Source organism: Talpa europaea (assembly GCF_964194135.1).
Source record: "Talpa europaea genome assembly, chromosome: 9".
NCBI classification, from domain to species: domain Eukaryota; kingdom Metazoa; phylum Chordata; class Mammalia; order Eulipotyphla; family Talpidae; genus Talpa; species Talpa europaea.
The window spans coordinates 42,647,241-42,673,288 of record NC_140076.1 but is presented as its reverse complement, the minus strand read 5'-3'; the positions used below and the strand labels follow the sequence as shown (position 1 = coordinate 42,673,288).

General features: G+C 37.5%; 1 protein-coding gene across 1 annotated transcript in view; it reads left to right on the top strand.

The window, feature by feature from the left end:
- Positions 1-2,909: 2,909 nt before the first annotated feature.
- PRKACB (protein kinase cAMP-activated catalytic subunit beta) overlaps positions 2,910-26,048 on the top strand; it is a gene marked incomplete at both ends in the record, with an annotated part of 112,554 nt that continues 89,415 nt past the window's right edge. The window contains one exon of the mRNA XM_084242062.1: positions 2,910-2,955. Within this exon, the coding sequence (XP_084098188.1) occupies positions 2,910-2,955 (46 nt within the window). The remainder of the gene's footprint in view (positions 2,956-26,048) is intronic.

The window sequence follows — 26,048 nt, the reverse complement described above, 5'->3', positions numbered from 1 at the left end:
TAAATCTTTTCTTTGTGTGATTCCCTTCTTGCTGCATCTACTTTCCTAGGAAAATGAGATGTGATCTACATTTGTGGTTGTCAAAGATATAGCAAAGCCATTAGTGCAAAGGATAGCAATTGCTCCATGCAGCTTTCACCATTCAACAATAATTGAACATTTACTGCAATTCCTGCCCTTCCAGAATATAACAAAACAATTCTTGAAACATAGTACTTTATTTTTATTTATTTATTTATTTATTTATTTTTGCACAGAAGAACTGGGGTATAGGTCAGAGGTACAGAGGGTGAGAGGATTCACCAGAGACAGAGTGGGCAGCAGAAAAGGTGGGTCTACTGAAGTACATTGCTGGGCAGTGGTAGTGCTGAAATTTAACTCCTAGGCCGCCAGGGAGGCTCAGAAACATAGTATTTTAGATGCTACAGACACAATATATTCCTCTAGAGAACTATTTTCTAATAATGAGTGGCAACTTTTATATAATTACAAATAAATGATTGTGAATGTTAACTCATTGAAAACTATGAAACTGTATTCTTAAAGTATAATCATTCTTGAATTATAGTAACAATGTAAACTAATACAGGAAACAGAAATAATACTATAGGAACAAATAAGATATTTTAAATTGTTGATCATTTTTTTCTTTATTAGCAATTAACTTTTGTAACCCATGATGAATTTAAATTGAGAAAGGGAGAAATTTCGTAAAGCTGAATTTTTGCTTATTAATTTTCTAGAATGTAGTTACGATGTATCTAACTATCATAGCTGTGAATCGTCTCCTTTGCAAATTAAGATTTACTAAGCAGACAGCTGTCCTCATGTTGGGGACCTAGAATTCAAAATTCTGTTAAGGGTCCAATTATGTGCACAACCACTTTTATTACTAACGCATACATTTAAAAACTCACTCCAGTGAGGGCAGTATGCATATTCCAGTATTCCAGAAAGATTTCTTTGAGAAAAAAGAATATAAAATGTTATCTTTAATTTGGCATATATGTGATTTTATGCTATTTATTGAAGTGTCTATGCATGTATGTCAAAACATTACATACACATGTAATATGATGGAAGATGCACCATTTACAACATTGTTGCACACTGATACAAAATCTACCTTGAAGAACTACTTCAAATCTTTTCTTCTCTATTATCTTTATTTTACTTGGCTTTAAGAGAAACTCAGAAACAATATAATGAATTCTTCCAAGAAGTAAACTCACTGTGCATATATCTTTTCAAGTCAGTGGAATTTCAAATGGAGGAAAGCAACTTGAACAACATCTACAGCTTTTTCAGCAACATCATGGACCAAGGATGAGACATTGGAGCCCATAAATTTGGTTCAAGTATTCCACCAGATAACAGTTGTAACCTAGGGTAAATTGCCTTGCTACTCAGTACCTCAGTTTACTCATAAGTAAACTGATAGTAGAAGTACATCTTTCATAAGATTCTGGCAAGGATCAAATGAATTATTATTTGTGCATTACTTGGAATATAATATACCTGATATAAATATTTGCTAAATTAATTTGGTATGCTGTTAGTACGAAAAATCAGGAAGAGTTTACTGAGCTATTTTTACAGTTATTACTCCATTATTGTCATGTTATCTCTCTCTATATATACATATATATATGATGTGAGAAATTTCCTTGGCGTACTTTCAAGTAGCTGTTAAACACTTACTGTGTCTGGTACCTTGGAATAGAAAATAAATTTACGTGGTTTCTGTCCCTTGGGAAGTTGCAGTGTTTTTACTCTAAATTTGGAATAAATGCTCAGAGAGCCAAGTGCAAAGACCATGCAAGAGCGACAAAAATTCGAGTTCCACATAAATTGACCTGATAAGTGAGCCTATTAGCAAATTCCAGTGCTCTAAAATGTGTAATAAAAACGCAACTACCAATTGGGAATGTATTTATTTTGACACCTACCCAGAACACTGACAAACACAATGCGCACGTCAATGGACATTCAGCAGGAATGGTAACATTTTCCTTTACCTTCACCTGCGATGTCAGACAACACCTGAAAGCGATCCTGCAAAACTAAAGGCGAGTGAAAACTGCGCTGGAAACACCAAAGGCCTGCGGTTAGTGGGGTCCGCCAATACCTGCATCTCTGAGGCCAACCGAGGCTCCGCACACGATCATAATTAGGGAGACGGTAGTTCCCGCGGCTGATGCTGACTCCCCCGCAGGTCGGAGGGCACCAAGGGGCTCCCCTCGCGTGTCCCCAGACCCGACCGTGCGACTCTTTCCGGCCAGGACTGTGGGGAGAAGGCGGCTTCGCAATGAGGGTCCGCCGCGATGGTGGCACAAAGAGGGCAACCCCATTCCCAGCCCGGGCTCCCGCGGCAGAGCTCAAGGGCACGGGGACGCCCAGAGGAGAGCCGCCGGGTCCCTGAAGCTAGCGGTTCCCCCGCCGCTGCCCCACGCCAGGGCCGGGTGCCCGCGCGCCACTCCGGGCGCCCGGGGCAGGGCCGGTCTCCACCGCCCCAGCGCGCCGCACGGGCCTCGCCCCGCCCCTCGGCCCCCGCCCGCGCCCGGCCGTCACGTCACTTCCGGCGCGCACACCCGCCGGCGAGAGGGACCAGCCCCGGCCCGCGCGCGCCACTGCCCGGCGGCGCGCAGGGCGAGCGGGGCGGGGGAAGGGGGAGTGTCCGCCCGCCGCCGCCACTGCTGCTGCCGCTGCCGCCGCGGGTGCTGAGGAGTTGGCTGGAGCCTGCCCTCCACACCGGCCCGTTCTCGCCGCCCGCACCCGGGCGCCAGCTCCGGGAGCCCCCGCCGCTCGGACCCGTGCAGGAGCGGGACTTGCCCCAGCCCTGTGGAGCGGCGTGGACGGCCCCAGCCCCCCCTTCCCCTCCCTGACCCCTTCTTTCCATCGCCCCAGTCATGGGGAACGCGGCGACCGCCAAGAAAGGCAGCGAGGTGGAGAGCGGTGAGTGGACCATCGGGTCGGGGGGTCGGGGGGCCGGGAGGGCGGGCCGGCGCGGGGCACAGGGCGCCCCTCCAGGTCGGAGCCCCGAGGCCGCGGCGGGCACGGTCCAGGCCTCGCTGCGGCCGCCGGGAGCCGCTCGAGGGGCCCTGGGGACCTGCTGCCTCCCTCTTGCTTTCCCTCCCCCCCGCTCCGGCGTGAGGGCTGAGCTCGGAGGACTGTATGGAAGAGCGAGGGACTAGAGCGGTCTCCGAAATTCCTTTCTTCACTGTAGTGGGAGGACTCACACTTTCTGAACACTTCCCCCGATATGCCCCGGGTAGAGAAGTCCCTGTGCCTTCACACCCTCTCTTCCCCCACCGCCACCCCCTCCTTGGGCAGCCACAGGTAGTGCTGCGGACAGAGTTGGCTTTTTTCCCTCCATCCCTGGGGTGCAACCCAACCTTTTCACAAGGTGAGGGGCTGCTGAGCATGGCTCTCCGCAGAGGTGAGGTTAATGCTGAGTGGGTAAAACTATGTTTTAGAGATTCTCTATCGCTACAGATTGGGCATGAAAAATATACTACTAGTTATCAGCGCTTTAGCCATTAGAGGAAAAAAAGCAAGGCAGGCTTGCGTTTTCTTGAGACTGTTAGGAATCTGCTACAATGACTGTAAAGCTTAAAGGTCATTCGGGGTTGAAGAGCTTCCAGAATGTAGTGGATTTCTTTTGAGAGCTGAAAGTGCAACTTTTTACTTTCCAACAAACAGTGAACTACTATGAAAATTGAATTTCTGTATCTCTATGGTATGTGTATGCACGTGTGTGTAAATTGGTTTGCCTTTTTGCTTTTGTCAGGTTCATCCTCAGGTTTTACAGTTTACAGTGACCAAGTAACAAATGGAGTAAATGACATTTCAGCACTTGAGGGAATGTTGATGATGAATTATTCAAGTTTGTGTAAAAAGTATCTTTTACTGCTCTGTGTTTGTAACATATTTTAAGTTAATTTTGTAAGTTAGTGTGAAGTTAGTAGATTTTTCTTCTGCATCAATTCTAAAGCAGAATTGATTTAGAGTAATTTAGACATTCATTTGTTTAATGTGAATAGTGAGATCGGATTATATGTTATGGCTTATGTTTCACCAATAAGATTTTTTTTTAAAGATTTATTTATTTATGCATACAAGAGCTGGGGTACAGGCCAGAGATGTGGGGGGTGAGAGGATTCACCAGAGACAGAGTGGGGAACAGAACAGGCAGACTGACTGAAATACACTGCTGAGGGGAGCAGCAGGGGAGACAGGAGAGGCCTGCCTTGCCAGGTGGATAGCTCCCTGGCTGGCCTGGGATCAAACTACTGCTGCAGAGGCTGTGGATTGCTTCATAGTGCTGTGCTTAACTCCTTGCACCACCAGGGAGGCCCTCACCAATAAGGTTTTGATTGATTTTAGGACTTCCAGACAAGTTTGATGTACTGTCATACAAATTACCAAAGAACTTAATTTAGTATGTGATATGGAAAATTTAAAAAGCCAGTGTAGTAGTAGAGCTTTTATTATCTTATATTTTTAAATTGCACAAAAGTAGTAACTATTAAGAAAATATAAAGAGTGCAGAAAGTGTTAAGAATTATTTGTGCCTGATGAGTTGTCATTTTTCCCTTTTAACTTAACACAGTTAACTTAAAGATAAAACACATGCTGATTGTGTTCCAAAGGAGTGTGCCTGGTAATTGAATCATATCAGTGATTTTCATTAGCAAGTGCTGGCATGTACAATGTTTATATTTTTAATAATGACAGACTCTTCTGTGATATTTGTTTCTGTTACTAAGTTACCAAACCAATTCACCCCTAGAAAGTGTTATTTTGACGTTGATAGTTGTGGGATAATCTTGGAATATTTACAGAAAACAGAAGGAAAATTTTAGATGTTTGTCTAAAAATATTTAAATTATTTCTATGAATAAATTCTTTCCTAAGCTTTAATTATTTGTGATAACCTAGTCTGAGGTATGTTAGCCAGCTTTTCATGTAAGTTTACTTATGGAACTGAAGATCATTATATATGTTTGAATGAATGTTATTAATTGTTAAAAGAAAATTGCAAAATATGTCTCTTAGGGACAATTACTTGAAATGTCACATGTTCATCTATTTGTAATTTCGTTTGGAGCAATGTTACCAAGTTGTAAGCTGCTGCTTTTCCACTGTAGTGAGCAAAGAAATTGTATTGATATGTCTAAGACTTAATGAAAGAACACGTCTTACCATTACTTACCTGTTTTGTGTATTTTAAAAAAAAGATTTATTTATGTATACAAGAACTGGGGTACAGGCCAGAGTTGTGGTGGTGGTGGTGAGAAGATTCACCAGAGACAGAGTGTAGCACAGAACAGGTGTTTGACTGAAACACACTGTTTGAGGGGAGCAGTAGGTCAGACAGGAGAGGTCTGCTGTGCCATGTGGGTTAGCTTCCTGGCTGGGGATCGAACTTGTGTTGCAGTGGCTGCTGGTACCTTGAAAATGCTGAGACTTAACCCTTTGTGCCACCAGGGAGGGCCTGTTTGTGTATTCTTAATAAATTACTCCAGAAAACATACTTTCAAATTTTGAATGCATTTATTTAAATTTCAATTGATAATTGAAAGCATGAACTTACAGAAATATAAGTAATCTTATAGATCACTCTGTATCATCATTCCATTTCAAAACTAGAGAGCCTGATCTCTGAAAAAAATTGGAACTGAGGTCATACTACTATTAGTGATAGTACAGTAGGTAATGCATTCTGATACCCTGACTCCATTCTGTATCACTAAATAATTGATACATTTATTTTAAAAATGTCTAACAAGTGTATTAGTTTAGTTTGGACACCCTGTAAGTAAAAGCTCAAGAAATTTATTGTCTAATGTGAGTAAGAAAATAAAAGTTAAGGGTAAAATATGGTAAGTGCTAGCAGGTGAAATTAGAATTAATAGGGAAATGTTTGATATGAAAAACTAATTTAAGAAATATCAGGTAAGGCCTCCCTGGTGGCACAGAGGTTAAAGACAGCGCTATCAAGCTATCATCAGCCACTGCAGCACAAGTTCAATCCCTGGCCAGTCAGGGAGCAATCCACATGGAGCAGCAGACCTCTCTCGCCTGGCCATCTGCTCCCCTTAGCAGTGTGATTCAGTAGATCTGCCTCTTCTGCTCCCCACTGTGTCTCTGGTGAATCCTCTCACCCCCTGCACCTCTGGCTTACACCCCAGTTCTTGTATGCATAAATAAATAAATATTTTTAAAAATATCAGGTAGATTAAGATTTGAGATTTACTTAGGTCCACATTTTGTGCTCTCGACTCCAGAGTTTTGTTCTAAAAATATTCCAGAAGAATGAAGCTGGGCATAAAGATATTTGAGAAAGATCCTGATTCACTTTAATCATTTGGTGCCTATGCTGCACTCTTATTGAAACCTGTCTACTCTAAGAATAAAACATTTTCTGCATGAGACTTGAAAGCTAGAGAGATTCCATTCTCATCTCCACAATTCCTGGAAATAAGTTAGATATTTACTGTTTTATTGTAATAAGCTGGAAAATTAAATTATAATGCCTTAAAACTTAATTAACAACTTTTAATCATTAACCATTCTGTACACTTTTAAAAATCACCTTTGAAAATGTATTACTTTCAAAATTTGAATGTAGTTAAAGTTCAGTTAATATATATAGAAACAAAGTTTAGAAATATGAATAATTTTCTTAGACACTTTAAATTCTTATCATTAACCCTTTGCACTCCGAACCATTCTGGACATTGGCTACCAGGTACTTGACGCTACTTTGCGGTGGAAACGTGCATTTACAGACCCTCATATTATTTAGTATAATTTTGGAACCAAGTAACGTATTATAATGATATTGGACTTACATGAATTGGGTGACATCGAGGAATGTATATTTGCAAAAAACACAATATTTTATTGTTTATAATTTTGTACAGTATGATAAGTTTTGTAACACTCCCCAATATGCATTGCAGGCTGATTAGTGCATGTTTGACATGTCTGTATAGAGGTCTATCTGGAGCTCATCTTCACTACTACTTGTGTCATGAGACTCATTCATGGTTGGACGCTTTGCCATTGTTCTAATAAAAAATATGAATAAATGCATGGGTTTAAAATTTCTAATTGTTATTACTAATTGACAAGAGGATATTTACCAAAATAGCTTTCACCAAACAATTTATTCACTAAGAAAAGAATCACTTTTCTGATTTTCTCCTCGTTAGATCTATGTGCACTGCTCGAAGCTTCAAACCAAAATGAGCTCAGCTTTGAAAATCTTTTCCTCCAGATGTAGACTTGTTTATTTGTAATTATGTATCTCACTATACAGTGCGCGCTATGTTCGAAAACCGACCTTTCTTCTACAAACTCCCCTTATCGCTCTCACGTTCTCGTCCGACACAAAACCCGCTGACATTTCTTGTATATATCTTAGTAATTTTACGATATTTTGATTTAATTTCTTGTGCCATTTCAAGATAAAACTTCAGGGAAACATGCATGTCTCAAAAAGTTGCGTTGAAATAACTCCATTCCCCGTAATCACTAATAAATTGCAATGTCCCCTGAGAGGGGACATCCGAGTGATATGCTAGAATTCCGATGTCCCCTTAGAGGGGACAGCAGAGTGCAAAGGGTTAAAATTAAAAACTCTTTTACTTACCCAGTCTCCCACTTTATGCTTTACCCACAGTCACCAACATAAAAAGCACCTGTCACTGGAAGGTTTTTTGTTGGTTTCATTTTAAAAATATTAGACCCCATATGTTGGCTATGGGGCTTTGTATTACACTCACAGGGCAAAGGTGTTGAGGACTACAGTTGAAGTGTTGGTAGAGATTTGAATGTAGTTTCTCCCAGGACTGCAAAAGGTAGAGCCATCATGTAACCTTGTATTTACATAATGGTACTTTAATGTTTTCCAAAATAGTTCTGGCTTAATAACTTGAAGGTGAATAGAAATTAATCAAAGAAGCATAATTTCACATAATCTTTTTAAGCCTACAAAAGTAGTTTAGTTATTTCTCCATTTTATAGGCGAGGAAATGAAGCCTCAGAAAGCCTAAATGTCTTTTTTTTTTTTGAAAAAAAAATTTTTTTAAGATTTATTTATTTATTTATTTATTTATACAAGCACTGGGTACAGTCAGAAGCACGGGAGGGTGAGAGAATTCACCAGAGCCAGAGCAGGGAGCAGAGCAGGCAGAAGGACCGAAGTATACTGCTGAGGGGAGCAGCGGGCAGCAGGGGAGGTCTTTGCGCCATGTGGGACCCTTGCCCGGTGGCCAGGGATCGAACTGGCACTGCAGAGGCTGCAGGCAGCTTCGCAACCCAGTGCTCAACCGCTGCGCCACCGGGGAGGCCCCTTAAATGTCTTTAAGTTTGCACTGCTAGTAAATCAAGGAGCAACATTTGTACCTAGGTATCCTACCCCCAGAACCTGAACTCCTGTGCTAAACATCCTCAGTACACAGTGGAAAAGCTGATTCTAAGATACTTGGAATAGCTTACACTTTATTTTGTTTCATTTTATTTATCAAAAATTTTGGTTGTTTTCAATAGCGATTTTATTTAGATATATTTAATATCTTAATTGAGTTATTTTTCTTCTATTACTTACTGAATCATTTCCTTATCTGTAAAATGTGGATGAAAGATTAATTTTCCTTGAAAGCCTTTTTAAAATAGGCCATGTAAAATTAATTTCATATACTCAAAACCTTTTTATTTGTATTTAATTATTTTTCTTATTCTTAAATGTATACCTTCCCTTCCTGTCAAATAACCACCAAAAAAAGTTACTGTCTTAACTGGTGTTACCATTTTTTTAAAAAAGATTTATTTATTTCTGCATGTAAGAACTGGAGTACAGGCCAGAGGTACAGGGGGTGAGAGGATTTGCCAGAGACAGGGTAGGGAACAGGACAGGCAGATTGAAATACATTGAAATACACTGAAACAGACTGAAATACACTGCTGAAGGGAGCACTGAAGTCTGAGACAGAAGTCTGCTGTGCCTTGTGGGTTAGCTCCATGGCCGGGGATCTAACTTGTGCTGCAATAGCTACAGATAGCTTCATAGTGCTGCATCTTAACCCTTGTACCACCAGGGAGGCTTCTACCATTTTAGTTGTTTGTTTGTTTATGCTATAACAGGTATAGATCAGAGGTGGACTTGGGGGAAAGGATTCATCAGAGACAGAATGGGGAGCAGAACAAGCAGATTTACTGAAATGCGCTGCTGAGGGAAGCAGCCGGGGAGACAAGAAAGGTGTGCTGCGTCATGTTTGTTAGCTCCCTGGCTGGGGTTTTAACTAAGGCCTCCATGGTGGGCTGTTGAAGTGATAGCTCTGAGACTTAACTCCTATGCCACCAGGGAGGCCCTATATCTTTTGTCTTTATACCTTTGAGTTATCAGATTTCCTTTTAAAGGAAAATCAGAAGCAGAGATTTGTTCCAGCTTGGTAGATTGACAGAAGTACTTGGGGATAGTCTTTCTTGGGTTAAAAAGTGAAAGAAAAAGGAGAAGTCAAACAGCAACACTAGTTGGATGATAAGTACATATTTTCTGATCCAGTTTCATTTGTGATTCATTTGTGCACATTACCTACATTATAAATCATCCCATGTTCAGGAATCACTTTTCCAATTCTCTTGGTCAGTGTCCTCCACTTAGAATATAAACAGATTGTTGCTTTTCATTGTCAATGACAGAATAAATGGAATCAGTTTAGAAAAGTAAGCCAGAGTGAGTGGCAGAAGTAGCACATGTTTTCAATGAAAAAAATTATGTTAAATAGAAAAATGTGATATGTATAGGAGGTAAACATACACAGGTCAATAGCATGTTACTTTGAATAATTTAATTGAAAAGATAGTCCTTCAAGAGATCCTATTTTCATTCATTCATTCCACATAATTGAACTCCAAATTAGTGTGACAGACTCTAAGCAAAACAATGGGATTAAAGATTGACAAGGTCATGGTTGTTGCTCCATAATGCCTATATTCCAGAATGTGGAGACAGACATATCAACAAATAAATGAAAAATAAAAAGTTACAAATGCTTTCATAAAAGTCGAATGAGGGAGACAATGGAAAGTACAGTCATTTCTACTGGGGTGGGAAAGATGAAATTCAAAAAGGATTTAAAGAGAAAGTGAGCCCTAACTTGAATGTTAGAAATGGAAAATTACAGGAAGGCATGTGTTCTGGGTAGAGGGAGCACAGAGTGAGCAAAGACACAGAGGAGTGAAACAGCATGGCATATTCAGGGAAAGGAAGTGAGTTTTCCATTATGACTAAATGATAGAAGATGGGTGGTGGTAGGGAAAATGGTAGATTGTGTAATAAAAACTGGACTAGAGAAATGGACAGAGGCCACATAACAGAAAAAGTTTGAATGGTTGTTAGACGAAGTAAGGGAGAGACGTGATAAAATTTGGGTCTTAAGGATTATTTTGGTAGTGGTATGAAGATGAGTCACTGTGGAACAAGTGGAGTGAAGACAGGAAGATGAGGGAAAAGATTTCCTCATTCAAGTGAGGACCTTGCAGTGTCCGATTCAAGATAGTAGAGTTAGGGATGGAGGAAAGGACCTAAATATGGGAAATTTGGAAAGTAAAATTTTATTGTTTACTTGTGGAGAATGAGGAAAAAGGGAAATTAAGAATGACTCCCAAAAATTTTAGCTTCTGTGTCTTTGTGGATGAGTTGTGATGGTAATAATGGAACCAGAAAACTAATAAGGGAAGGAGCAGATTGGAGAGACATATTGAGCATGGGGTGCCTTGGCATAGTTGAGAAATGATATCTGATTGGTTGTTTTTTTTAAAGATTTATTTATTTATGCATACAAGAACTGGGGTACAGGTAGAGGTGCGGGGGTTGAGAGGATTCACCAGAGACAGAGTGGAGAACAGAGCAGGTAGATTGACCGAAGCACACTGCTGAGGGGAGCAGCAGGTGAAGCAGGAGAGTGCTGCTGTGCCATGTGGTTCACCTCCCTGGCTGGGGATCGAACTTGCGCTGCAGCAGCTGTGGGTAACTTCATAGTGATGTGTCTTAATCCCTTATACCACCAGGGAGGTCCCTAATTGGTTGTTTTATATGTAGGGTTATCCTTTAACCTGCCAGCTATCAAGGGGAAATGACCAGGGATAGTCAAGTAATCTATAGAAAAGATTATTTTATTTTACCACACTTCATCCCCTTTTTAAGAGCAACTGTTTAGAAAATGCAGAAGTATGCCATCAGCCATAACTTCTAAAAGTTTAGCTTTTGGGGGATTTATTTAGAATGGGGTAAAAGTCATATCTTTCATAGGAGTAGCATAACTTTAAAGGAAACAAAATAAGTTCAGACAAAATAATACTTTTGTAATTAAAGTATATACCTGTAAGCTATTAAACTTTGTAGAGTAGTGTGGAATAGTGCAAACAACTTGTAAAATACAGTACCAATATATGGTATACTAAGTAATCATCAATTTTCTTCCCTTAGAGTCCTTTAAAGTAGGTATTATATGAAAAGTTAAGATGTAATTTAGTACTAAGAACATGAACTTAGCGTAAGAAAAATTTAAATTCTGTTTTCTAATGCAGTCTATTACTTGACTTTGGATAAGTGTATTAATGTCTCCAAGTATATAATAAAGTTGAAAAGAATGGATTAGATAATGAGGCTATGATCTTCCAGGGTTATGACCCAGTTGATTCCAATGTATTTATTAAAAGAGAGAATATTACTTTAAAAAGTAGCTAGACTTGGGAATAAGTTATACAAAGTTCTCACAACATTATGTGAGTAGAGAAGGGGCAAATGATTCTCAGTATGAGCAAATATAAGGTAGTGTATTTAGGGACAAGTATCTGTTCTTGGAATGACAATCTTTGGATTTTGATCTAAGAAACAAATTTATGAATCAGTGTTGATCCTTGAAAATATTCTCATCTTCATTATGGGTAAAGGGACCATGTGAATGTTGGTTATCAGGGGAGAGTATTAGAAATAACATATAAAACATTCTACTTTTATCAGAACCCTTAGCATACTATGTATAGCTGTGGTGTTTTGTTTATAGCAGAACCAGAGAAACTTGAGATCTGGGAAGCTAATAGGATAAGAGAATGGAAAGTGTATTGTATGAGGATAAACTAAAAACAAAACAAAAATGGACTCTTTAATTTAGAAAGATTAGGGCTAAATGAAATTTATAATCAGTAACATACATAAAAATAACCTGAATTGTTCTTATGAATTTGAAACACTAGCTCTCAAGAACTATTCCTCAAAACTTATCAAAACTAGTTGTAGGGCAGATAAAGATAAGAACAGTAAGCCCTTGTAAACTAAAGAATAACTGTAATTAACTAATTAGCAGTCATTTATGTTTGAAAGTAAAAATGTATGCTTATAAATTTAGATAGTGTATTTACCAATTAAAATTTGCTGGAAAATTTTAATGTGTTTTAGTTCTTTTTATAGGTTTTATTTTTTCCACTTACACATGGATATTTATAGGTTTTATAACCTTTTCAACCCTTACAACTTCCAAAGAATAATTGTTATTAATGACTAGACCTTTTTCTCACTAGTATTGAGGTTTATTAGTTTAATGTAATAATACACATTTCCCCTCATAAGGAGGCATAACTTAAATTGCTTTTAGTGTATTATTTTAATTCATTTTTTGTTTGTTTGTTTCTTGACTGATGGGGTAGGGAGATGACAAGGGTTGTCTTCATATAGCACATAGTGTAATAGATTTAGATAAGTAGAAGCACAATCATGAGGATGTTCTAGGGAAGTATAGTATATGGGATGTCTCCTATAGTAATAAATTAGTTTTTCACTTTTCACTTGTAGTGTAAATTAGATTCAGTAATATTCTGTATCTGTGTGGACAATTTCTGAATCACATTTGGGATTTTTTTTAAAAAAGATTATTTATGCATATAAGAGCAGAGGCACAGGGCAGAGATGTGGGGGAGGCGGTGGTGAGAGGATCCACCAGAGACAGAGTGGGGAACAGAATAGGCAGATTGACAGAAATACACTGCTGAGGGGAGCAGCGGGCGAGACAGGAGAGGTCTGCTTTGCCATGTGGGTTGCTCCCTGGCTGGCTGGGGATCGAACTTGTGCTGCAGAGACTGAGGATTGCTTCATAGTGAGGTGATTAATCCCTTGCACCGCCAGGGAGGCCCACATTTGGGACTTTTTAAACAGAGTAACATACTAATTGACAATTCATAGTGGTGAATGATATGCTAGCACATTTGATATTAGGGCTGCCACATCTTTATCTGACTTGCTGTAATCAGCTCTACTGTTCCAGGCTTTATGCCCATAGTTTATAGTTGTATTTCATACTGTTGATATAATGTTGACTTTTCAATGATTTATGAAACTTTTGTTTTCCTATAAGGCAAATGGTTGATCTAAACCTTTCAATTCTTGAAAAAAGGGCCTCCCCGGTGGCGCAGCGATTGAGCGCTGGGTTGCGAAGCTGCCCGCGGCCTCTGCGGCGCCGGTTCGATCCCCGGCTGCTTCCCGGCCACCAGAGGAGGGTCCCACATGGCGCGCGGACCTCTCCTGCCGCCCGCTGCTCCCCTCAGCAGTGTACTTCGGTCCTTCTGCCTGCTCTGCTCCCCGCTCTGGCTCTGGTGAATTCTCTCACCCTCCCGCGCTTCTGACTGTACCCAGTGCATGTATAAACAAAACAAACAAACAAACAAACAAATAAAGAAAGAAAGAAAACATGCCTCTATAAAAAAAAAAAAAAAATTCTTGAAAAAAAAACTATATATATACTCCATCTGGATCTTGTCCTAAAAAAATGGTATCGTCATAAGAGCTCATCATTTTAGGGGAGCACTTAAAAAATGACTATTCAGTTTCTATACTATATTAATTTTAAGTACATAACCATAAAGCATCAACATACCTTTGTTTTATATGAGGCACAAATTTCAGAAAACACATTTTAAAGATAATGCTTCTTTTGTAGGAGCCAACTCTGATAATAATTCAGCTATTACAGTCCCATCCCGGCTCAGTGCCTTAGTGGAGTAGGAACCATGAAAGGTTAAACAAAGAAAGAATATGAAGAATATGAATCTTACTTTAATCTGTAGGCTTCTTTCTTTTTAGAATCCTTAATTTTTTTAATTAACAGTTTGGTTTATAACACTGTATATAATTTAGAAGTATAGGATCACCCCTTTCAAATGTATTGTTCTCTTTCTTTGTCCATTATGTCCCCTTGCAAATTTGTTCTCCCCTGCCCCCTCCATCTCCAGTAGCCTTATACAATCCCTCTGGTAACCTCAACTCTACAGTTAGATTTCTAAGGTTTGTTATTGGTTTGGTTTTGTCAGACCCTTTGTTCCTTTGTTATTTTCTCTATATTCCACATATATTTGAAACCATTCAGTATTTTTCTTTCTCTTTCAGACTTTTTTTAATAGCCCAGTAATATTCAATTGTGTATAAATACCACATCTTTCTAACAACTTAAGTTGTTTCCATAACTTGGCTATTGTAAATAGTCCTGCATTGAGCATGTATTCCTTCCAGTGAGTGTTTTTGCGTTTTTCAGGTAGATACTTAGTGTGGGTTCTTATGAGCTGGCTACTAGCTGGCCACTCATGGGCAACTGTGACCTATTTGATATCTACAAATCACAGCAGAGAATTCCTTGACTACCTACAGAGTAAAGCTCGTATCATGAGGCAGGCCCGGGGATGCCTAGGCCGTTGTTGACCTGATTACATGACTGTCTCCATGGTGGTCTCGGGATAACTCTGCCTATGATAACATCAAATACTTTGCTGACGCAAATGGCTCTTGACGTCTGGTCACGATGTTCCTTTCCCTATCCTTTGTAAAACTTTGTCCCCCATTCCTATCCCACCCTCCGGACTTCATTCCTCATACCATTGTCACACAATCAACTTTTACAAGCTTGTATGCTTTCAATAAATGGCACAAGAACTTCTGCTCCAGCAGCAGAGTCTTGCCTTGCAAACCTGCTCCACTACTGCTGTGTCCCTTATCGCGTTCCTGCGGCAAAGTGACAAAGTTCCTGTTGCAGCAACCTAGGAGTGGAACAGCTGGATTATATGGTAGATCTATTTTTAGTATCTTGAGAAATCTACATACTATTTTCCATAAGGACTGAGCCAGTCTATGTTCCCATCAACAATATAAGAGGGCTCCTTTTTCTCCAGTTCCTTGGCAACACTTGTTGTTTCTGGACTTTTTGATGTGGGCCATTGTGACTGGTGTGAAGGTGGTAACTCATTGTGGTTTTCATTCCCATTTCCTTAATTATAGTGATGATGAACATTTATTGGCCATCTATCTGTATGTCTTCTTTGGATAAGTGTCTGTTTAGCACTTAAGCCCACTTTTGGGTTGGGTTATTTTCTTTTTGCTGTGAGTTCTTTGTAGATCTTGGATATCGACCTCTTGTTAAATGTATGGTGTGCAAATCTTTTTCCAGATTCGGTATGGTACCTTTGTTTTAGTGGTAGTTCTTTCCACTGTGCAGAAGTTTTTTAGTTTGATGTAGTCCCTAATGTTTATGTTCTCTTTTGTTTCTCTTGTTGGAGAGAGCCACAAGGCATCAGGGCAGGGGTTTTATGTTTGGAGTATTTTTAAACTATGTTTTCTTTTTTGTATTTGATGGTTTTAGGTCTTACATCCAAGTCTTTAATCCATTTTGAATTAATTTTTGTGTATGGAGTGACATAGTGTTCTAGTTCTATTCTTTTGCATGTGCTTGTCTAGTTTTCCCAACACAATTTATTAAGACACTTTTTTTCTGCAGTGTGTACTCTTGGCTCCTTTGTTGTAGGTTAACTGTATGTATAAGTATGTGTTTATGACTGGGTTCTCAGTTCTATTCCATTGATCTGTGTGTCTGTTTGCTTTTAGTACCATACTGTATAGTTATTATAGGTTTGTAGTATAGTTTGAAATCTGAGAATGCAAGACAACCATTCTCCTCTCTTTTTTTGGTCAGGATTACTTTGGCTATTTGGGTCTTTTATGGTTCCATATGAATTTCAGTAGTTTGTTTTTTTGGACGAATACCATTGAAACTTTGATAGGGATTGCATTGAATCTGTAGATTTCTTTGGGCAAGATGGCCATTTTAACAAAGTTAATTCTTCCAGTCCATGTACAGGGAACATCTTTCCATTCCTTTTTGCCTTCTATTTCTTTTAACAATGTCTTACAGTTTTCATTGTATAGGTCCTTCACCTCCTTTGTTAAGCTTACTCCTAGGTATTTAATTTCTTTTTATGTGATTGTAACTGGGATTGTTTTTTTTGATTTCCTCTTCTAGCTTATTGTATGGCTAGAGGGTGCGCCTGATTTTTGTTAATTGATTTTATAGCCAACCACATTGCTGAACTGATTTATTGTTTCAGTTTGTTTTTTAGTGGAGTCTTTAGGGTTTTCTATGTAAAATATCAGATCATCTGCAAATAGTGGTAATTTTATTCCCCCCCCCAGTTTGGATTCTATTATATCTTAGGTTTTTTGAAGACTTTGAGAAGGTTAGGCATTAGTTCATTTTAGAAGCTTTGGGAGAACTCACTAGTGAAAATTTCTGGGCCTGGTCTTGTTTTTTTGGGAGACTTTTGATTACTCTTGCAATTTCCTTGCTTGTAGTTGGTCTGTTTAGGTTTTCTATTTCTTTCTGATTCAGTCTTGGATGGTTGTATATTTCTAAGAATTTGTCCATCTCTTCTAGGTTATTCAACTTACTGGCAAACCAATGTTTATAGTAGTCTCTTATGATCCTCCAAATTTCTGTTGTAACTTCTGGTTTTGTTTCTGATTGTGTTTCTTTGCATTTTCTCCCTGTTTTTATTTTGTGAACTTAGCTAGTGGTTGATCTGTTTTATTTGTTGGTTTTTTTTTTTTCCCCCCAAAGACTTGACTTTTGGTTTCACTAATCTTTTGGACTTTCTTTTTGATTTCTGTTTCATTTATTTCTGCTTTAATTTTTATTCTTTCTTTTGCTTCCTTTTGCTTTTGTTTGTTCATCTTTTTCTAGTTCCTTAAGGCGAGCGATATAATAATTTGAGCTCTTTTTTGTTTCTTGATCTGGGCAGGTATTGCTTTATATTTTCCACTTAGTACTACTTTTTCTGTGTCCCATACATTTGGGTATATATAATACACAGAATTAAAACTTAGGCAGAACAGTCCACAACATAGGCTTCAGTGATGTCTTTGTGAATCCATCTCCATCAGCAAGAAAAACAAAAGCAAATATAAACAATTGGGACTATCAAACTATCAATATTTATTAAACAAAGCACCATTTATTGAAAATATATTCATCCTTGTCCTATTGTACTGTAATGATTGAAATGTGTGGTTTGTTTTCATTCTGTCTGATTTATTTATCTATTTTATCAGTATAAAACTATCATTTCACATAGCTTTTTAATAAGGTCTTAACTTACTACATCCTATAACTTTAAGACCCAAAGCTTTGATTTTCAAGATAGTTGTCAATATTCTTCCTCTTTGTATTTCCTTGTGAAATTTTGATTTTTTAAACTTGTCAATTTCCACACATGCACTTATACACACAAATCTTGTAGAGTCCTTAATTCAGATTGCATCAAAAAGATAGTTTGAGAAGAATGTTCTGCTTGAAAGTATTGAATTTTTAGGCCTATGTTAACATGGTATATTCCTTCAATTTTTAAGTTGTTAGCTTATTTAAGTACCTATTTTTAAAGTGGTGGCCATTTAAAAATTAGATTTAGTCCTAGTTGTAGATGTTTTTTGATGCTCCTGAAAATGATAGTTTTTGTAAAAAATTTTTTTTAAAATGTTTTCTTTTTTTTTTTTTAAAGATTTATTTTATTTTATTTTTATTTTATTATACAAGCGCTGGGTACAGTCAGAAGTGTGGGAGGGTGAGAGAATTCACCAGAGCCAGAGCGGGGAGCAGAGCAGGCAGAGGGACTGAAGTACACTGCTGAGGGGAGCAGTGGGCGGCAGGAGAGATCTGCGCGCCATGTGGGACCCTCCTCCCGTGGCCGGGGAGCAGCTGGGAATCGAACCGGCACTGCAGAGGCTGCGGGCAGCTTCGCAACCCAGCGCTCAACCACTGCGCCACCAGGGAGGCCCGTTTTTGTAAAAATTTTATTTTCTGATATATTAGTTGTAATTTTATGAAATTAAGATTAGGTGTTTATGCTGAGCTCTAGTGATCTTGCTAATTTCATTAATTCTAATAAGTTAGTAATAGATTATTTTATATCTTACACATATACAAGCATACCATGCTGTTGCCTAATTATGATAATATTATTATCCTCCCTTCTAATCCCTATATTTTTTTGTTGCTTTATTTTTCCCACTCCAGAGGCTAGGAATTTCAAGATAGTGATAAATAAAAATAATGATAATGGGAATTTGTGTTATATTCCTGGTGTCATTTTGGCTTTAGAAAAAGAAAACTTTAATGTATCCTTTATCTATTAAAGAAGATACCTTCTATTTCTGGCTTGCTAATATATTTTTTCCATTAAAAATAGATATTTGAGGAGCTGGAAGGGATTATGCTCAGTGAAATAAGCCAGAAAGAAAAAGAAGAATGTCGGATGGTCTCGCTTATAGGAGGAATGTAGAGGAAGCAAATACGGGATCAGGGGCCTCCTGGTGGCGCAGGAGGTTAAGATGCAGCACTATGAAGCTAGCCTCAGGCACTGCAGCACAAGTTCAATCCCCGGCCAGGGAGGTGACTGACATGGTGCAGCAGACTTCTCCTTACTCATCCGCTGCTCCCCTCAGCAGTGTATTTCGTACATCTGCCTGTTCTGTTCCCCACTCTGTTTCTGGTGGATCCTCTCACCCTCCATATCTCTGGCCTGCACCCTAACTCTTGTATGCATAAAATAAAATAAATCTTAAAAACAAAACAAAACAAATAAGGTATCAGGGAAAAAATAATTATAATAAATAAGAAATCAAAATCAACAGGCAACTATAAATCAGAGATGTTCTGCAGGGGAGGAGGAGGGAAAAGGATTAAAATGGGTGGGAAGAGCATAAGGGACTATGGTAGTGGGAATTTCACAGGAAATACATTGTACAAGAATGATGTAAAAAAAATATGTATATACACACACAGCCAAAGTATCTCAAAGTATACTTCTGGTTATCAAGCAATAATAATTTCTAAGATCTAATTAAACATAGATTTTTCAGGAAAAAAAAGATACATGATTTATCAAATGTTATTTTCATTTATTGACTTTTGAAAACCAGTATTCTATATGTGAAATAAACCCAGTCTGGTATATTATCCCTTTTTGTATCATTTTTATATAATGCTGAATTTGGTTTTCCAAAATATGTCAACATATTCTCTAATTTCCATTATTGGACTACATTTCCAAATTGACTACATTGATGGCTACATTGGTTAGTTTTCAAATATTTGGGGATTTCTAGCTTGATTTCACTATGGTTATGTTACAGGGCAGGGAGGGGGCACCCTAGACCCTGTAAACCTGCCTGCTCTAAATAGGTTCTGCCATCCGCCACATTGACACAAAACATATGAGACTTTAATGAAAAGGAACTTTAATACAGTTAGTAAACAAGACAGGAAAGGCAAAGAATACAGTTTCTAAATCAAGCACCCAGAGTTACCTGTTCCCTTGTGGGTAAAAGTCCACCCAAATAGGATTGGCCCAGAGCAAGGCCCCAACACCTGCCACAAGTTCAAAGCACCCTTCAGTGGGGACCTACAGAAAAGGATCAGAAACAACCAGACAAGTCTGGGAGGAAAGAGCAAAATCAAAATCAAGACAAAAACAGCCATTGTCACCTCCCCATGGGTCTCTCACCCACATCTGTGTCAACTAGTCCACGACCAAAAGGCAAACGCAGTTTCTTTGCATGTCTCTTTGCTCCCTGTGTCTCCTCCAAGTCTCCTTCTGGCTCTCTATCCTGCTTCCTTCCTTCCTCAGTCTCTTCTGCTGCTGCTTCTTATCCCTGCTCAGCTCCACCCTCTCTTGGGGCAGGAAACCTGGAACCTCCCCCTTTCCTGGGGACCACCCTGTCAGAGTTAGAGAACATATTTTGAATGACTAAAGTTCTTTGTAACTCACTGAGGCTTGCTTTATGGCCCACCATACAGTCTGGTAAATGTCACATTGACTTAAGATATATATATATATTTATTTGTGTAGAAGAGCTGGGGGTGTAGGGCAGTGGTACGGGGAGTGAGAGGATTCACCAGAGACAGAGTGAAGAGCAGAACGGGCAGATTTACTGAAATATACTGCTAAGGGGAGCAGTGGGTGAGACAGGATAGGTCTCCTGTGCCATGTGTGGTTTAGCTACCTGGTGGGGATTTGAACTCTAGGCAGGCAGCATCAGGGAGCAGAGATGGTGGTGATACTAGTGAAACTTAATCCCTAGGCCTCCAGAGAGGCCACACATTGACTTCTGAGAAGACTGTATATTTTGCTCTTGTTGCCTTAAGTGTTCTCTTTCACTCAGTTATACACATACAGATTAAGTTGTTTGCTTATTGTGTGATTCGATATTATTTATTCTTACTATTTTTTTCTCTTACTATTTGTTATAGAAAGTGTCTTTCTGTGGCACACACAGAGAGCAATTTCTGTTAGGGATCCACAGTGTTTGGAGAATAATTTGGTGACTGCCAAAATATTAGTGATGATGTTAGTCGATAGACCAAGTAGAATTTCAAGCAGTTAGTGCAGTCTCCTATTAAACCAGCTTTATTTCTCTTTCTTCTCATTGGTTGAGAAAGTTTGTAGATACCTATAAAGCTGATGTAAATTATAGACTGTTTTCTGAATTTTTTGATATATAATTATTTTGTCCTCGATATATTGAATATCTTTATATAACATTGTCTAGAGATGAAATATATGGGCATGATAAAATCATTAGCTATTAAGTACAGTGTAGGTTTAAGAGAGTTTTAGAATATTTGTATATTCTTATAAAACTGATCAGATGTGTGTGTATAATTATAACACATCAAAATGTAGGGGCCTTCTTGGTGGCACAGGTGTTAAAGACACTGCGCTATCAAGCTATCGCCAGCCACTACAGCCTGAGTTCTATCTCCAGCCAGGGAGGTGATCCACATGGTGCAGCAGACCTCTCCTGTCTCACCTACTGCTCTGCTCAGGGATCTGCCTGTTCTGCTCCCCACTCTTCCCTAGTGAATCCTCTCACCCCCCCCACCTCCCTGCACCTCTGGCTTACACCCCAGTTCTTATATGCATAAGTAAAATATTTTTAAAAATGTATAAATAATATTTAGATATATACACATAATTAATTACCTCATTTTTTAAAAAGTGTCTCTTAATTTGTCTATTTCTCCATCAAAGTTCAGTTTAATGTTTTGAAGCCATATTTTTAGATACATATTAATTTAGAATTATTATTTCATTTTATAAGAAATCTCTCTATTTCTAGTGATGTTTCTTTCCTAATTTAGTTTTCTGGTATTACTGTATCTACATGAACTTTTTTCTATTATAATCAGCGTGACTTTTTTAATATTTATAGTTAAGGTGTGTTTCTTGTAAGCTGTATAAAAGTTGAGTTCTTATTAATCAAATCTGATTATCTTTGTTTTTAAATTGGCATAGTTAGCCCATTTGTAGTCTGACTTTATATATACCATTTTGGTTTTTTATCTTGTTTTTTTTTTTTAATATTGTTTTTAAAGTAATCTGTTGTTAATATGATTAGCCCTCTCTGTTAGTCATCTATTTTTTTCCACCTTTTTCTTAGTTCCTCTAGACATTATAATGTTTATCATTGACTAATTATAGTGTAATATAAAATTACCATTCCCCACATACAGATTTAGAACACTGTAACTCCACTTGCCTCTTCCCCCCTCATCTTACATATTATTTTCATGCCTTTTAATCCTGCATGTACTTTAAACCCTATTATGCATTATTATTATGTGTCATCAACATTTATTTATAATTATACATATAGTTGCTCTTTTTGTTATTTATTCCCTTATTTTTATGATACTTTCTCTGGTAATCTTCCTTGTGCCTGAGGTAGCCTTTTAGTGAAGGTATCCTAGTGATGAATTATATTAGTTTTTATTTATCTGTAATTGTCTATTTTTTAACTTACCTTTTCAGTAATTTGCTTTATCTGGAGATAATTCTAGGTTGCTAGTTATTTAAATACTTCAAAGATGGTGCATCATGTTTTGTTTTTCCATTGTTATGTTGAGAAGCAACCTTTAGTCTTATTGTTATTTGAAGGTAGTATATCTCTTTTTCCTTTGGTTGTTTCTCATTTCCTCTGGTTTTCAACAGTTTCATGATAATATTCCTAAGTGATTTTATCCTCCCTACTTGGTACCTTTTTGTAAATTTTGACTCAGTATCTTTCATCCATGTAGATAAGAGATACTTCTTAAAATACTGCTTTACCCTGTCCTTTCTTTCCTTCTCTTTTGGGATTCCAATTATATGTAAATATCCAGTTTATATTTTATGTATATATAATGCAAAATGTATATGTGTATACATTATATACACATGTTTTAATGTATATACTTTAACATAAATTTTAAAATAATATTACATGTAAATATATATATAATATAGTTAATACATGTTTAATCTCTGGAGTTTCTACTTACCTCAGAATTTTCCATCTTGTCATTTCTGTTTTGAACAAGTGAGTCATCAAAGGCCAAAATTTTGGTCTTTTGGACATGTCTGGGTTCTTTGTTTGAATGTTAGAAATTACATGTAGAGAAGTAGAAAATAGTCTGTATCATATTATATTCTTTCATAGAATATCTAATATTCTTATAAGCTGGTGATTAGGCTAGGACAGGTCATGGTGATTGAATCAGTGATTGAGATGACTTTTTGACTGCTTTCAGTCTTTGTGAGGCTAGGTTTATTTTCTGTTTATTTTTTCTGGAATGGGGTAACTCCTGACTGAAAACCAAGGTTTTTATCAGGGCTTCCCCCCCACCCCAATCCTGAGCTGTGGTTTGTTTTCATACAACTGTGAACTTATTAAAATCTCTTCTTCATTCTTTAGACTCTTCAGCAGCTGCTTCCCTCTCCATTCTTTTTAGTATCATGTCCTAGTTACCTTAGATATCTGTGGAAAAAGTAGTGTAGAATACTAGTTTAGCTTTTTTTTTATTTCCAGTAGTTTTAAACTATTTTTACTTCCTCCCCCAAATATTTGTAGATCTTTGCAGCAATAAATATTTTTTTATATAAACTATTTTATTGAAGTAGAAGTTCCATGATAGTATTTTCTTTCTTTTTGTACATTTGACCAATGAGTTATAACAGTAAGTATACAGATTTTAAGTTTATAGATTGAAGAGTCCTGGATTCACCCATAATAATCACAACCTGATCAAATATACAAATAACAGCATTCTAGAAACTTCCTTGTGCCCCTTCAGAGTAAATAAATATCCTTTTTCTACAAAAGGTAACCACTGTTTTCTCATTGTAAATTAGGTTGCTTGTTTTTGAACTTTACATAAGGAAAAATCACATAGCTTTATTCCTTTGTGTTTGTATTTTTATAGCTTTATTTATTTCACTCTGTGAAATTTAGCCACATTAATATATATAGCAATATTTTATTTTTTATTAATGTGTTTTCTTCCATTGTATGACTATACCACAACTTATTTTTCCATTCTACAGTTGATGAACATTAATGTTGTTTTCCAGTTTCAGGATTATTATGAATGAAACATGAATGTTATTCAGCATACTTGCGTCTTTTGATACATAGCTATACTTACTTGTGTTAGGCATATACCCAATGATGGAGTTATTCCATCATGTATTATGTATATCAGTTTCAGAAGGTACTACCAAACAATTTTCCAAAGACACATGCCACTTTATACTTAAAGCAGTAGATAGGGAAGTTCTCATTGTTCTATGTCCTTACCATCCTTAGTGTTGACAGGCTTGTTTTTTCAGATTGTCCTTTTGGTGGTTGTATGTCAGTATCTAATAATGCTTTTAATTTTCATTTCCCTAATGACTTAATCATGTTGAAAACCTTTCCATATACTTGTTGGTTATCTGGATGTTCTATTTTAGTGTAGTACATGCTTATAGTGACTTCTGACTAAAGAAAATAAGAATTTTTTTTTAGGGATAGGAATATTACTATACCACACACTGCATACACATATTTCCTACAACTCACATACTCAAAGACTAGATCCTTCAAACTAAAGAAAATATAATAATTTCCTTTTAAAGAAATCTTTGCATACTTTAAGTTCATGAAAATAATTTCGAATTTTCTTCAGAAACTTTTGTTTTATCTTTTACATTTAGAACTGCTTATATTTCTCAAAGAAGTAGGAAGCAAGAGTGAAAGAATTATGGTAAAGATGTTAGAGTTTGGGAGAGAGAGAAGCAATGAAAGTCATCTAGAAGGGTGGGAGATTAAATAAACTAAGGAAATATGGTGTGATGCTCAGAAATCAGTAAATATAAACTTGAGGTTCTGTTTATAGATTTCAAGTGAGTAAAAACTCAGTATAGTTTGTATTTTCCTCCAACCCCACCTAGGCTGAGAGTAGGTAGAGAATTGAATTTCATTAGGCTTAAGGTTTTGACAAGCAAGTATGGATGAAAGGAGAGGGACAAGTGCTGAAAATATATCCAGCAAAGTGATGATAATATTTGACCTTAGAATTTATGTATATTTTTATAGTGGAAAAAGGATTTTAAGGTATACAATGTGGTGACAAGGATTAGTTCTTGATAAGACTGAAGATTATTGAAGTTGAGACATTTAAAGCAGTGATCTAAAAAGATAGAACAAGGCTGTCAAAGAGCATATAATGAAATGGGTCTAAGGTATAATCTTTGAGTAAATGTCTAAGGTACTATAGGACTGGGATGTACATATTAAATGAGCAGAAACACTAAATTAGACAGTTTACAAGATACACATATTAAATAAACTACAAGTAGCCCGATATTATCTCTAGTCCTAAGTATGAGATAGATATATACATACAATGGCCGTTTAATAATTCTATCAAAGATCTTAGCAAAATACTTTAAAACACTGATTTTAATTTAATGTAATTTCAGATAAAAATGTTTTAAATGTAATTTATTTATGCATAGAAGAACTGGGATATAGGCCAGAGGTGCAGGGGGTGAGAGAATTCACCAAAGCCAGAGTGGGGAGCAGAAGAGGCAGATCTACACTGCTGAGAGGAGTAGTAGGCAAGACAGGAGAGGTCTGCTGTGCCATGTGTATTTCAATGGTATGTGGCCAAAGAGAGTAATTTTATGTTGGTTTATATGTCCTGTATAGATCAGCATGCACTTCAGTTTAAATGTGTTTCTCTTCTGAAATTTAAAAGTATTCATACTTGCATAGCTAAATTGGAATTTTTTTTTAATTCTCTGTGAAAATACAGCTTTTATTAACAGCTCACATTAAGTTTATCTGAGAAAGGAATTGCCCCCGCCCCCTCCCTCCTTTTAAAATAAACTGAATATTTGAGACTGTAGAAGCTAGCTAATTAGGTGATCAGAGGTTACTTACTTGGGCACTTAATATATTTAATCTGGTATCTGGATAACACTGAGATCCTGAAAGTAATAAAAGTGTTTGCAAAGAAGCAACAATAGACATTGCAGTGTACTTCTATCAGAGTCCACAGCTACTTTCAAAGCCTTTCATAATCTGCAAAATAGTGATAGTGCTGAGTTGTAAGATTTAAAAATTGTGTATGATGTGTTTCTCTTGGTACCTAGAAGATGATAAATAACTATAGTTGTTAAGGGAAATCCTTAACCACCTTTTTAAGGCACCTTTTAATTCTTTTTATTTTTAAAGATCTATTTTTATGTTACTTATGCATATAAGAACTGTGATGTAGGCCAGAGTTGGGGGGCGGGGGTGTATGTGAGCGGATTCACCAGAGACAGAGTGGGGAGCAGAACAGGCGGATTGACTGAAATGC